At 40.1% G+C, this 14939-nt stretch overlaps 1 protein-coding gene across 1 annotated transcript in view; it reads left to right on the top strand.

The window, feature by feature from the left end:
* Positions 1 to 13346, top strand: part of LOC134672946 (chromosome transmission fidelity protein 18 homolog) — a 60568-nt gene extending 47222 nt beyond the window's left edge. The window contains exons 17-18 of the mRNA XM_063530897.1: positions 5966 to 6020; positions 13224 to 13346. Coding sequence (XP_063386967.1) covers positions 5966 to 6020; positions 13224 to 13327 — 159 coding nt within the window. The 3' untranslated portion in view covers positions 13328 to 13346. The remainder of the gene's footprint in view (positions 1 to 5965; positions 6021 to 13223) is intronic.
* The last annotated feature ends 1593 nt before the right edge of the window (positions 13347 to 14939 follow it).

Here is a 14939-nt window from a genome sequence, read left to right as displayed (position 1 = left end):
AGAGTCAATGAACGGATTTAATGACAGCAATTTTGACCTACGATTTACTGACTTATTTTGAGCAATATCTTTGATTTCACTATCAAAGCATTCAGACTGACATGCCTTTACGAGACATTGCAACGAATGGTCTAATTCGGTAATATCTAGCTGTCCAGATAATTTTGGCTTATGAACCTTACAATTGTTTATGAAGCGTAAGACATATGCGTAAGTTCGCTTCATTTTGTTAAATTCGGAAAACCTATCAAACTGTATGACCCCATCACTCGTGACTCCTACATGGCACTTTATGTCACTGCTTTCCTTAGAAGGTTTTGTCTCTGGCAAATCGACAGTAAGTATACGTGCATGGGTTTGAATAGGCCAGTCACAAGGGTCGGACTTAAGAAATGGTGGCCCGAACCACCAAAGCGAACAAGAGATTAAGGATTTAGGATCAGTACCTCTGGACGCAATGTCTGCAGAGTTTTTGTCGGTAGGTATATGATTAAAAGTATAGCCTGGCGTCAACTCGTGTATTTCATTTACGCGGTTGCATACAAAGGCCTTTAAGTCTTGAGTATGAGCTTTAAGCCATCCTAACACGACAGTACTATCGGTCCAAATGAACTTCTTTTGTATGTCACAACGTAGTGACTTACAAACCTTGTCACATAGCCTCGCTCCTAAGAGCATTCCACATAATTCAAGCCTCGGGATAGTGACCTGTTTAATTGGGGCCAACCGCGTCTTTGCACACAATAAACTAACGTTAACTTCGTTATTATAATCCACTGAACGCAAATAGACACATGCGGCGTATGCATTCTGAGAAGCGTCAACACAGCAATGCAATTCGATATATTTTGGGTTATCACCTAACACACGCCTAGGTACTTTGATTTGTGACAGAAGAGCAAAATCTTTCACCAGCTTCGACCAACTCTTTGCAAACTCGTCAGAAACAGGCTGGTCCCAATCAAGTTTTTCGCTCCACAGGCGCTGAAGTAGAATCTTAGCAGTGACTATGCATGGACACATCAGTCCCAGCGGATCAAAGATTTTGCTTGTAGTGGAAATAACTGACCTTTTTGTACATACAGCCGCGGGTTCTTGATCCCTTGAAAATTGCAACGTATCCGATACTGGCGAATAGTTAAGACCTAGAACACTAGACTCTTTAGATAAGTCGAGAGACGTTGACGCGTTTTCGTTGCCTTCAAACAATTCTACGCAGTTCGTACGAAATTTACGCAAAGGCAAACAGGCAGAATCTAAGACTTTTACTACGCCGTAAGCAATATGTTTTAGTTCTTCTACAGAATCAGCTCCCGTATTTAGGTCGTCTACATAAAAATCGTTTTTTATCACGTTTGAGACCACGGCGTCTGGACACTCTAATGACAACTGCAAAAGACAGCGTGTACTTAAAAATGGGGCTGACGAAGTCCCATATGTTACTGTATTAAGTTGAAAAACTTGTATTGGTTGATTTTCACTGTCGCGCCATAAAATTAACTGCAAATAACGCTGCGATGGGTCTACTTCAATTTGGCGGTACATTTTCTCTATATCAGCAATTAAAACAAACTTGTGCTGTCGAAAACGCAATAAAAGAGACATCAAATCACTCTGTACGATGGGACCAACACGCTGGATGTCATTTAAAGACTTTCCAGATGACGTTTTGCATGACGCATTATAAACTACCCGCAATTTCGTAGTTTCGCGATTTTCGCGCACCACAGCATGATGTGGTAGGTACACACCGAATTTAGGACGCTCAATTTTAGTTAAATGACCTAAATCACTATATTCTTGCAAAAACTCTTTATATTTTTGTTTTAGGTTAGGCTGTCTAGCAAACTTTTTTTCTAAATTTTCTAAACACTTTTTTGCTGTGTTGAAATTATGCCCTAGCGCCTCCTCAGGCGCCTCCTTCAGAGGAATTTGAACAGAAAACCTCCCATTAGGTAATCGAGAAAAGGTTTCTACAAAATGCTGCTCACAGAGCTGCTCCTCCGGAGAATAGGTTTTTTCAGAAGGTAAATCATCAATTAACCAAAACCTTTCTAGTGAGTCACGAATCTCCTGACTAAAGTTGCAAACAACGTTTGATGTTGTATGATAATTGGGCGTAGATCCCGCAACTAACCACCCTAATTGAGTATTCTGCAAAACCGGTTTATCTTTGCCTAAGTTTATCATCTCAGGTATGACCATGGCCCAATACACTTTCGATCCCAACAGAATGTCTATCTCTGAAGGAGAATAAAATCTCGGGTCCGCAAGCTCAAGGTCACTCGGTATCTCAAATTCAGTTGTGTCTATTGGAAACTCAGGCAATACACTGGTAATATCTGGGATTACCAAACATTTGACATTTATGTCATACGTTCGAACCCGAGAGCTTATTTGAAGCCGACATTCTTCCGAAATACGAGTTACATTTTTGTTTATTCCAGTAATATTTACGAACTTTGTGTCTGTATCTATGCGTAACCGCTTTTTAAACGCATTCGTAATAAACGAAGACTGACTCCCGGGGTCCAAAAATGCACGCGCTGTATATGCTTTACCATTGCAAACTACCTTTACTAAAGCGGTACATAGCAAGGCCTGACCTTCAGATTCCTCAGATACCACCGCCGACAACACCACCGGCGCAGCAGAGGTACTAGGCGTCGATTTCTCTACTTCCACGTTTTGTTTATGTAACAACGTATTATGCTTCTTTTTACAAATGCGACAACAACCTCGCAAGTTACATTGGAATGCATTGTGACCTTTACGAAAACAATTTTTGCATACTCGAAGCTTAGAAACCTCATCAAATCGTTCTTCAATATTCATTTCTTTTAATTTGGGACAGTCATATAACCGATGAGCCTGGCTACACATATCACACGTGAGGTTTGATTTCTCGTCTACTGTAGTCGCAAAACTTTTATATTGAACAGGTTGCCCTTTAGGTTTTTGTTCCCGCGACCCAAATTTATGGTCACCCTTGTCAGAGTGATTATTGTATGATGTTTCTAAAACATCAGCACGGCTCCGCAAAAACGAATAGAATTCATTTAGAGTGGGCAAATCTTTAAGACTACATTTAAGTTCCTCCCATTTTTTACTTGTTGTTACATCCAATTTCACAGATACCATAAATATAATGAGCGCATCCCACTTGTCAGTAGGCTGCCCTAGTGTTTCGAGAGCTCGCAAGTGTTTAGAAAAATGGTCGACAACAAACCTGAGAGCTTTGTAAGACTCCTTTGACATACATTCAAAATTAAATAGTGCCTTTAAATGGTTATTAATTAAAATGTTTTTGTTGTTGTACCGTTCGCATAAAAGATCCCACGCAAGATTGTAGTTATTTGCACTGAACTCGATTGACTTAATAACTGTACTCGCACTCCCTTCCAAGGATGAGCGTAAATAATGAAATTTATTAATCAGCGGAATATTGTTGTTGTTATGTATCATCGACTCAAAACTGTCCTTGAACTCGAGCCACTGCAAATAACTTCCTCCGAAAACCGGTAATTTTATAGTAGGTAACTTAATGCCACCGAATGAATTTGAATGACAGCTGGCCATAGACTGATCATCGTGAACTGATTGCGCTTTGTTACAAAAAGACGAATGATCCAATATATCCTGCCCGACAGCTAAACACGACATAAATTGATTTTCAATATCATCGCGCTCCTGCACTTGATCAGAAGAATCACTATGCAGTAACTCAATTTGACCTTGAACGTCATCAAATTCACTCAACACAGATTGCAACTTATTTAGCTTCAACTCTAACTCTTTATACTTTGCCGAAGTCGAAATGGCAGGCTTGGATTTCAGCAAATTATTTAAATAATCGTTAAACTTAGTAAGCCGGCCCTTAATACTTCCGCGTTGTTTAATTAATTTAGCTAACTCAACCTCAGGTTTCACTATTCCGTCCGTTGTTGACATATTTGTAAGAATAAATGTATGTAAATTTAAGAGTCAAATTCAAAAACACTGAACAATGAAATAAGCAACAATAAAAGTCTAACCAGTAAATCCAGTCTCAGCAGTAACCGCCCGAAGAAGAAGGTTGCCCCGGCCGAACACACAGCAGGCCAGCAGGCACGCCGATGACAATGCTGCGCGCCAAGCACAGCAAGCGCTTCACTCGATCTGAGCCCGAGCGAACGCTGAAATAGTCGGCGAGTCACTATGAGACACTGTTAATGACTAGGCAAATTCAAACCCTAACGGTTTTTTTTTATATGCGCAACTATGCCGGTATGCAAATAAAAAATTTAAATGCGTAATTATAAATACGTACAGCCAAAATAATTATCAGCCGAATGTGCAATGCGTATTATATTTAACAATGCAAGCTTGATAAGGAAAACAGGCAATTATACCTACATGATGCTTGAAAATAACTAACTTCGATATTCAAAGAAAAAGAACAATAGAAGTAGATAAGCACAGGTGCGTGCAGCAAATAGTCTTGTTTTTTTAGGCAAGCTAGATTAGGAATAAACCTAACGCTTAAGATGCAAGAAAGCCGTCACGCAAATTGAAACAATTTCTTTTTAAATAGGATTGAAACAAAGGAATGGAATTAATTAGGCGTACTTCCCCCGGAATAGACCTGCAGACGCCACGTAGACACCGTAGATAGTCCTTGCAGGCTCCAGCAACGCAACAGCAAACTCCTTTGTTCTCCGAGTCGGTGAGTCGGCGAGTCGTTAAACAACCGTTACATTTAACGGTTAAATGATAGTTTAAATTTGAACGTTCTTGCAAGTTTCTTCCAACGGTCGCCACTATTGTCCAGGCGGACAATAAGAACTCCAGCAATACTTTTATATATTTATTACTAAAATTACGAAATTATAAAAATTATAAAAATTGACTCTGAGCGACGTGCGCGTGCTTCAGAGGTGACTCGCCGACTGGTTGGAGCGGCCGATCGGCCGCGCTCTTCTAGCCGTGTGCTGCGTCCCGCACCCCGCAACCCTTCGTGGCCATCAGGTGCTCGTACAAGGTGTGTTATGATTGTTATGAGTTCTTTAGGGTTTCACCTTTAGCCAGAGACTGCTATCCACAGACTTGAACTTCATAAAAAGGTTTTACGAAGTCCGTGTGGCGCTCTCTTTTAAAGTATCTAGTCTAAACACAACAATTTGCTGAACGCATAGGGTTGATTCTGCTTAAGTCTCCAGAATCACTCTGTACCTATAAAATAGAGCCACATAACCTCAAGCACGCCAGCGCGCAACGCCCACGGCGCCTGCGTCTACAATTAGCGCAGTCGTCACGCCGATGTCGTTAGTCGCGATGTCATTAGAGTCACGTCGTTAGTGTCAAGTTGTTAGCGGCCGCGGTTAGTGTCGCGCCGAGTGGTGCTTGGCGGCGTGAGGTGTGACGAGTTTTTTAAGACTGTACCTTTAGTCCTTTATCCATATACTGCTATCCACAGACTTCATAAAAAGGTTTTACGAAGTCCGTTTGGCGCTCGCTCTTTTAAAGTATGTGGTCTAACTAAACACAACAATTGTCGTTGAGAATAGCCGTTCTGTGGGCATTTCTATTTAAAGTTGTACCAAAAATTTTTGTGCTAGAATTGGGAATTTTTATATTATATCTACTCAAAATCACGAGCTTTTTCCATTTTTATTGGTTACGGTTTTCAATACAAATTCTATGACCGTAACAAAACGGACAGCAAAAAAATTGTATTAAATTTTGGAAACACTTTTTTTCTCGTATTAGGATCGAAAGAGCTCGTAATTCTAAGTGGAAATAATATAAAAAACCCTAAATCTAAATTGCAAGTTGAGGGTACAACTTTACAGTCGGGTTCTCTTTTGCAGCAATCGAAAACTATATTCTATCGTGTTCTTGCATAGATATTTTTTAGTCTATCCTTTTCACTCCTCATATTCAGGTTCATTAAGCAAATTTTAGATAATTATAATATTTGTTGCAGGTACACAAGGATTTCTTCGGGCGCATAGTTCCAATGTCTCAGGTTCAAAGATCAGGTGAGTCTCTTTATAAATGAGTTCAATTTCTTCGAATGCTATTCAAGTACCTATTCTAGACATTAGAGGTTAATAATAGATATTTACTACATGATCTCAACGCTATAATTCGTAAATCGTATTTCCCCAATTTATGTGTGATCTAAAATTTTATGCAATGTACTGTAAAGAAAACTTTAATGTTTTAGGGCATTTTCACTTAAAAGTGTACCATTAACTTTTTCTTGAAAATCCATGAACTGTTGGGTTATTTCTACTCGGAATCACAAGGACTAACGATTTAAATGACAGTTTTGTAAAGCATTTTCACATACATTTTGTATGGACCGTTACAAAACGGACACCCAACATTTGTATAAAAAACTGGGGACACTTTTTCTTTGTCTCATTCAATAGTACTCGTGATTCTGAGTCTAAATAACCCAAAAGTTGACGGTTTTTCGCAAAAAGTACATAAATGGTACCATTTTTTCTGAAAACCCCCTTTAGTGCCGTTCCACCACAAACGCATTTTCAAACAAGGCCCCTATCCGACATGTACAACTGTCAGATTTCGCGTCCACTTCAATTCAACAGTTGAATGAACCGCATGTTCATCAAGTGTGGATAATATCCTTTGGCACAACCAATAATTCAACAAATATCAACTTTGTTTTATTACTACTTTAAGGTTTATAATGGTTTCTGGTTGTCACCTAACTGTGGATTGCTAATGTCAAATTTTGACACAGGATTGTTCAGATTCAACGGAAGTTCAACATCACGATACGTCAAACGTCGCTTGTCGAATAAGGCCCCAGTTCTTTCGTAAGATTATCGCTGTTCTCTATTGAACTAAATCCCATAAAAATTACCTTCAAAAAGTTTTAATTCCTCCTAACATTTCATATACTTACCGAAATTGTCGTAAATTCGTAATCCACATAGCAATCGGTCCCCGCAACCGTCTTTATCACATAACGTTAATCTCCGTCGCACGCCCGCCTATTATTCTCAATTACGGCAGCGAAAGGGTTGTTAATATTCATTGGCGCGCCGACGCCGACTCGCGCACCTGAGCCCGCCGATTCGCCGATCGTGGCTTTAATAGATTGGGAATTGTTTTTGAGGTATAACGCGGTTATCACACTGTGTGTGAGGTAGCGCTATGCATGTATAGCGTATAGCGATGTACCTACCGTAACTCAACTCGTAAGTACATCGAATAGGATATGCAATCTGCAACCAATTTGAAGACCAATTTTGCTGTCGGGTCAGTTTTGCCGTCGATAATCCGTTCTCTAAAAAATATATAGTTGGGATGTTTCATAGTTAGAGTCTGTGCGGAAAGAGAAGAGTCGTGGAATGTACGACTCTTCTCTTTCCGAACAGTCAAGGCCGAAGAGTCAAGTTCACAAAGCTAGTTTTTGTGAAGTAGATGTATTTTTGGGTGGCCAAAGGCCAAACCACAAGGAATTAAGTTCCCCACGCAGAGTGACTCCGTCGGCATGGTTATCTGTTCTGATTATGTTACTTATTTATGTACCGAGAACCATAACAATTATTCACCATCAAATTTTCCTGTCTTCAAAATCGCCTCTCAAACCACGCCCTTATAAGTACAATCTACATTCCTATAAGTACATAATTGTATCTGCGCCAAGCCTTATTCACCATTTTAAAACGTCACAAACCCCCTTTAATTCTCACGAATATAGTCCTCTTTAAATTATCAGCAATACCCCCACCACCCCCCATCGTTAAGGTGACTGGTTAATAATCTCAACGCGATTCGTAATGGGATTGAATGTAAATTCACTCGGCGTCTACATTTATATTGTTTCTGGCGCGTACAGTCGGAATTGATATTTAATATTTAAATCCGATTCGGGAGCTCATTATACTTGGCGGGGGATGCCTAGGCATTGGCGTGTGGTGTGAAATGGAACCTTTATACAATATCTATATTAACCCCGTTGGTAATAAAGTCGCACCAATAAAAGTCTGCAGCGGATTTGATAGCCCACGCAGTGTGTTATTTATACGGCATAATTTCATAGAAGTTTGACGTTTAAAATGACATTTGCACCGCGTGGGCTATCAAAATCGCTGCAGACTTTTTACGGTCTGACTATACCTAGTTTACTTTTTGATTCTTTCTAACAAAGTCAAAGTGGAAACATAACGGCTTTTGTTTTGACAGTTTTAAATAACTGTTTTAGCAATTTTCAGACGCAATTAAGACTTTTTTACATGCAATACAATTTAAACATACTGCATGTTTAAATTGTCGTCTCTTGCCCAAAAAAAAGTCACTGCAGGTTCGGATCGACAACACGATACCGATACAATAATATTATAAAGTCTATTAGATTTAGATTTAGATTTTAGATTTCTTTATTTCAAGATGAAAATTACACTATAAATTTGCTACATTCGTCAAAATTATGTTTATCTTCTCATCATGATCGTCAAAAATTACATTAACTATACAGTGTAAACTCTATATAGCGACACTCAAGGGACCGGACAATTTTTGACGTTATGGAGAGTTTTCTTCATATAGAGAGGAATTAATATTAAAGTAACGCAACTATAGCCATAAAATGTCGACGTTATAGAGAGTGAAACGTTATATCGAGTGACGCTATATGGAGTTTACACTGTATATTTAAAATAAAAAATAATAAGATTAATAAAATTGTGTCTCCCAATAAGGATCGTCATGTACAAAGAAAAACATGTCGAACAATTGAATATAAACCAAGTTAACATTAAAGTCGATGTCATTAACGCATTCAGTGCCAGCGCGAGCCGATAACAGAAGAAAACCTAACCTACGAACAGAGAACTCGCCCAGCGGCTCGCTGGCAGTGAATGTGTTAAGTTGTACAGCTGTATCGCCTCGTGCTTATCTAGTGAAAATGTTACTGATTTTGTACCTATATCACACTAACAATTCCTAACAATTACATCTGACGACAAAAGAAACATGTATATTCAGTTAGTGAATGGTGCGCTGTGAAGTGAGTGGCGCTAAAACACTAATCACTTTTTACTTCATTCTCAAATAATTCTACAATAAAAACAATTAAAGCCCGCTCAACACATTTCAAATTCGGAAATCTCATCGGGCTCCCAGTTGATTAAAAAGTCCCAAATCAAATAGTCTCACTGTACAATGAGACGAAGTTATAACGAGCCGGCGTATAAATTAATTGTTCCGAGCTCCGCTCCCCCGCCGCGGGCGGCCGGGAAATCGACTTTGCTGTTTGATTCCACTGTTTATTGTAATGGATGTGTGATGATTAGCGTAGTTTCAAGGGTTTAACCGAGTGTTATAGTTATAATAGAGACAGAGAAATTAGGGACCAACACTCATGTAGATAGTATACCTACCGGATAGGTTCACAGTCCGTTTTCTCACTAAGGTATGGAACGTGCTTAAAAATGTGCAGAAATAGCAAAGACCAATCAAAAAATTATGTGAGCTGCTAGGGCTATTGGCAGGTAGTGTGCGCGTGACATACCTACACCTCAGATTTAGCTATAGTGCTCATTTTGCCGGCCTAGGCCGCCAATGGATGTCTCTGTTGTCGACTTGTTGAGCGACTTACTTAAAAAAACATTTTCAAGGGAAATCACTCTAAATTATTTGTCTACCTGGCAAGTAGTATGAAAATGTTAAGTATCTCAAACTTTTACCCGATCCTATTATAAATTCGTATTTAAACAAAAACTAAGTTAAAATTAACCTATTCTCTATCACCGGGAAGCACTTAAAACTAACACAGGGAATAATGAAGCGTATGTTAATAAAGAATATGCATTATGTAACGACATCTAGCGCACAATGGAGTAATTAACTAGCGCAAACACTCCGAATGGCGTTTTATATGACTTTATACATAACCATCCATAATGAAAGTGTAATGGGAAACGCAGGCGAAATTGGACTTTATTGTTATTGGTTTTAGTTGAAATTAATTTGCTGTGTGAGTCTGCTTTATTTTCGGTTTGCTGGAAGGATATGTAGATGATTCGTGTTGTTGGTGGATAGGTAGTTTTCTTATGAACTAGAGTTTGTGCGGAAAGAGAAGAATAGTGGAATGTATGAGGCCCAATCCATTCCACGACATTTTTCTTTCCGAACATACTCTACTTTATGTTTGATATATTAGTCTCATTTGGACATAATATATTAGTCTCAGTTAAAATACATATATTAATAGCATATATATAATAGACATGATATATTAGTCTCAGTTAAAATACACCAAAAGGAGGTTTTGAAAGCACTGCGCTGTCTAGACGTGAACAAAGCTAGTGGTCCTGACGGAGTTCCAGCAATTGTGTTGAAAACTTGTGCGCCTGAGTTGTCCCCGATATTAACACGCCTGTATCGTCTCTCCCTGAGGTCGGGTCGAGTCCCCGAGTCGTGGAAGCTTGCAAACGTACAGCCTGTACCGAAAAAAGGTAGTCGTGCTGACCCGTCAAATTATCGGCCCATCGCGATCACCTCCATACTCTGCAAGATTATGGAGCGTGTATTGAACACCAAGCTCCTGGCATACCTCGAAGGTAACGATCTCCTCAGTGATCGGCAATACGGTTTTCGCCGAAACCGGTCTACCGGGGACCTTCTGATTTATGCCACTCACCTTTGGGGCGAGGCCATCGAGAGACATGGCGAGGCTATCGCCGTGTCCCTCGACATTTCCAAGGCATTTGACAGAGTCTGGCACGACAGCCTAATAAGCAAGCTATCCGCGTATGGGATCTCCACTGGCCTGCGCTTCTGGATCACTGACTTCCTGAGGGGCCGATCTATTCGAGTTGTCCTTGATGGATGCTCGTCTGATCTTCTGGCTATTAACGCCGGGGTGCCTCAGGGCTCAGTCCTCTCTGCAACCCTCTTTCTGCTGCACATCAACGATCTGCTCAAGCCTGGTATCTTTGGGTATGCGGATGACAGCACAGTTGCAGAGAGATACCTTTCTAACGCGAGAGCCAGTGTAGGTGACATCGAAACCCTTAGAGAGACCATGGTGGAGCGGTTGAATTTGTCCTTAGAAGCCGTGTCCGAATGGGGCGAGGCCAACTTGGTTGGATTCAACGCCACCAAAACACAGGCGTGCCTATTCACCGCAAAACGGAGCCAGTTCACCTTGGCTCCCACTTTCCGGAATGTGTCCCTTCCCGTGACCAACCGTCTTGAGCTTCTTGGTCTAAGTCTAAAATCGAACCTAAACTTCGGGTCGACTATTGAGTCCAGGGCTAAAACTGCTGCCAAGAAACTTGGTGTCCTATTTAAGGTGAGGCGGTACTTCACGCCGAGTCAGCTTCTCTCCTTATACCAAGCACAGGTCCGTTCGTGCATGGAATACTGCTGCCACCTTTGGGACGGTTCCGCCAAGTATCAGCTGGCGGCCCTGGACTCAATAGAGCGCCGGGCTCATGGACTTTTAGGCGATGACCCAGCTGTCAAATCGAAGTTACAGAGCCTCGATCATCGCCGAAGAGTCGCATGTCTATCGGTGTTCTATCGGATACATTCTGGAGAGTGCGCACAAGAGCTGCATGACCTGATCCCACCATCCCCTTTCCATCATCGGACATCCAGGCGCGGGGAGCGAATGCACCCGTTCGTGGTTAGTATTCCATTTGTCCGCACAAAACGATTTGCCTCGTCTTTTTTGGTAAGGACGGCTAAGGAATGGAATGCGCTCCCGGCATCTGTATTCCCTGAAAAATATGACCTCGGTCTCTTTAAAGCTAGAGTGAATAGGCTATTACTGAACCGGTGAGCTACATCTTAGGCTCTGTCTTCACTTTCCATCAGGTGTGACTAGAGCCAATCGCCGATCAGTTTATTATAAAAAAAAAAAAAAAACATTTTAGATAACATTCTATGTTTTGTAATCAGCTACCTACCTGGTCTTTTTCGCTTTTGTTTTGTAATCATGTGAAAACATATTCAACATTCAACAGTCTTATCCACCACACAGAATATATTCATACTTACACATTAGCTATAGGATATGAACAATAAGGCAAGAGAGTATCAAATAATTAAAAATCGATTTTTGGACTTAATACATATGGAAATACATTTAGTACCAAGTATTTGAGCATAGCAAGCATAGGAGCCGTTAGATTTTTGACGCGAGGCGTAAATGTGTCATTTATGCTTCCGATGTAGCCCACAAGATGGCAGAACCTACTATGCACAAGGAAACGTACCGCCGAGAACGGTAGATGGTAGCACTTGCTTTGGCAATGTACATGTGCACATATGTTTCCTATTCAGGCCACAAGATGGCAGACGCGCACGGTCCCTATCGAGGTTCCTCTGTGTATTCATAACAATAATAACATTGTACCGGAATGTCTCCATGCTCATAAAAGCATAAACGACACAGCATTAGTCTCGATTAGCCTGAATTATCACTCGCCGTTATTGCAACATTAGTGCAGCTTAGAACCCCGTATAATTGATATAAACGCGGCGGCGGCATCTGCTACACGCTTTACATATGCGTTACATATTGCCGAATGGGAACGTATAAATAAAGTTACGTTTGAATATTTGATTGGCGTTTTAGTAATTAGTAAATAGCGTACAATCAAAATTCTAAAAATAATTATAATAAGTACCAGTCACTTGAGTGAAAATTTAGATGCGCGTAAATACGTTTACTAAAAGCAAAACCAGGCATAACAATTGGGCGTCATGCGAATTGAATAAAAAAATAACTACTGGTAAAGTAACGAGTAAAACGCCCTAGGGCCATAACGTATAACTTTCAACGCGCTTCATTAGATAAGCAATGAGCCATTTTCTAAGTAGGTACTTAGACTCTTAGGGTCGGTTGCACCAAACTGTTACGAACGTTAAAGAGTTCGCTAAATTTTTATGTATGGAAAGTTTCATAGTAAAGGCGCGGGGCGCGCCGGCTGACGATGATCAGTCTGTCAAATGTGGTTGGTGCAACTGGCACTTAGAGTCTCATAGGTATGAGAAATGAAAGAGGCTTTAACAACAGGTGCTAATTTTACATCAATTTTTTTTTTGTTTTTTTGTTAATTTAACATTTTAGATGATTTTAACAACCTACAGGCCTGCTTTCTCGCAGCAAAAGCTATTCTGATGTGTATAGCAATTCGAAAGTATATAAATAGTTCGCTACCAAGACTGTATACCTACATTTTTTCGGTACACAGATGCTGTTCCCGACGTGATATCGTCGAGCAGCGTGTTCTACCAGTACCGGGAGGGGTTCAACAACGCCGTCCGGCGGAACGTACGCACCAAGGACTTGTTATAGCTAATGTATATTAGTAGTTATAGACCGACCGCTTAAATGAGTCCTCGCCTGCGCGGTACGGGGGCGACGGGGTAGGACGGGGTATTCGGAGTGGGGGGGGGGAGGGGCTTAGTCGTCATACCCCGTCGCCCCCGTACCGCGCAGGCGAGGACTCATTAAGCGGATGGTCTATAGTAGTAGTTTTAAAATTAGAGATTAAAATCCTGTAACAGCGTGCAACATTCTATGTGCTTTGATATAAATATGTATGTTATAGCGAATGTAGCGGCAGGATAGGTAACTAGTTTGTATTTAGTTATCTTATCACTTTTAGAATCATGGAACATTCAGTCTTTACATTTTGATAGTAATTACTTTTTATATGTAAGTGTAGTGATTTTAAATATTGTTTTAATGAAATAAATAATAAGATACGCCTGTTTTTTTTATGTGTTAGGTAGGTAAGTTTTAGAAAGTGGCAGGTCCGCTTTGGAAGTATTTATTATTTTTCGATACAATTTATTGTTTATATAAGCCGCAATAATGTGCTACGACTGTAAAACGGTAGGTACCTACAATCCAATGTTCACAACATAATATTTCAAAGTTAAATAAAACCAATACACAAGATTACGTTGTTTTGTTACACCCAAAACCCCCCCACACATAAAGTGCAAACTTGCATTGTTATCAATGTTTATTCGGTAGTAAATAGCGAACTTAGCTCGCCACCTGCGCCGCAACTTGGCGCATAAATCTTGGCTAGTTCTGCGGTTTACTGCGATGATCACCTGATACACACACTTATGTGTAATCTTTAAATAAATACCTACGTATGTTCCCATCATAGAGTTAGATTCGATTCAATGTGGATATCACCAATATAATGAATCCTGGGTTGCAATTTGAGTGTTAAATAATTGACAATTAACATTATTTTGTTTTCATCACTCAATCACTGAGTACTCTGAGTAGTGATTTCAGTTCACTTACAATAAGTATTATGTACTTATCTTCGAAAATCAAATCTCAAATCTATCTTCTTCATAAATGCATCTTCGCAAATCGTGCTCAATGGCGTGCAATAGGAGAGGCCTATGTCCAGCAGTGGACGAGAGTATGCTGATATGATGATGATGACTTCTCTCCGTCGTGTGACTACTTTCCGAGAGGAAATATTATACGAATAATAGACGGTCAAGCAAATCTTGTCAGTAGAAAAAGGCGCGAAATTCAAATTTTCTATGACTCGGCATCCCTTCGCGCCTACATTTTTCAAATTTGCCGCCTTTTCTACTGACAAGATCCAACCTTACTAACAAAATACTTCTATTAATTTGAAGATCAAAACACTTGCAATTTGCATATTACAATAAAGAAGATGAGACCTAACCGAAAATGCACCCTTTCGAATAAAAAAAAATCTAAATCGGTCCAGTCGTCTTTAAACATCGGGAAACATCCCGATTTCGACGAATTGAGAACTTTCTACTTTTTGCATGCCGTCAAAATATTTAGAATTTCCCTTTCCATTGGTTCAGAACTTTCTCATCCACTCTTTCTTTTAATTGACACCTGTTCAAAAAACTCCCGCAAACTAATCACCACAATTGAGAAAGCATAACCCAAGTTT

This window comes from Cydia fagiglandana, chromosome 17 (assembly GCF_963556715.1).
Source record: "Cydia fagiglandana chromosome 17, ilCydFagi1.1, whole genome shotgun sequence".
NCBI lineage: Eukaryota > Metazoa > Arthropoda > Insecta > Lepidoptera > Tortricidae > Cydia > Cydia fagiglandana.
Note: the sequence above shows the minus strand (reverse complement) of the source record. Positions and strands in the feature narration are given on the sequence as shown.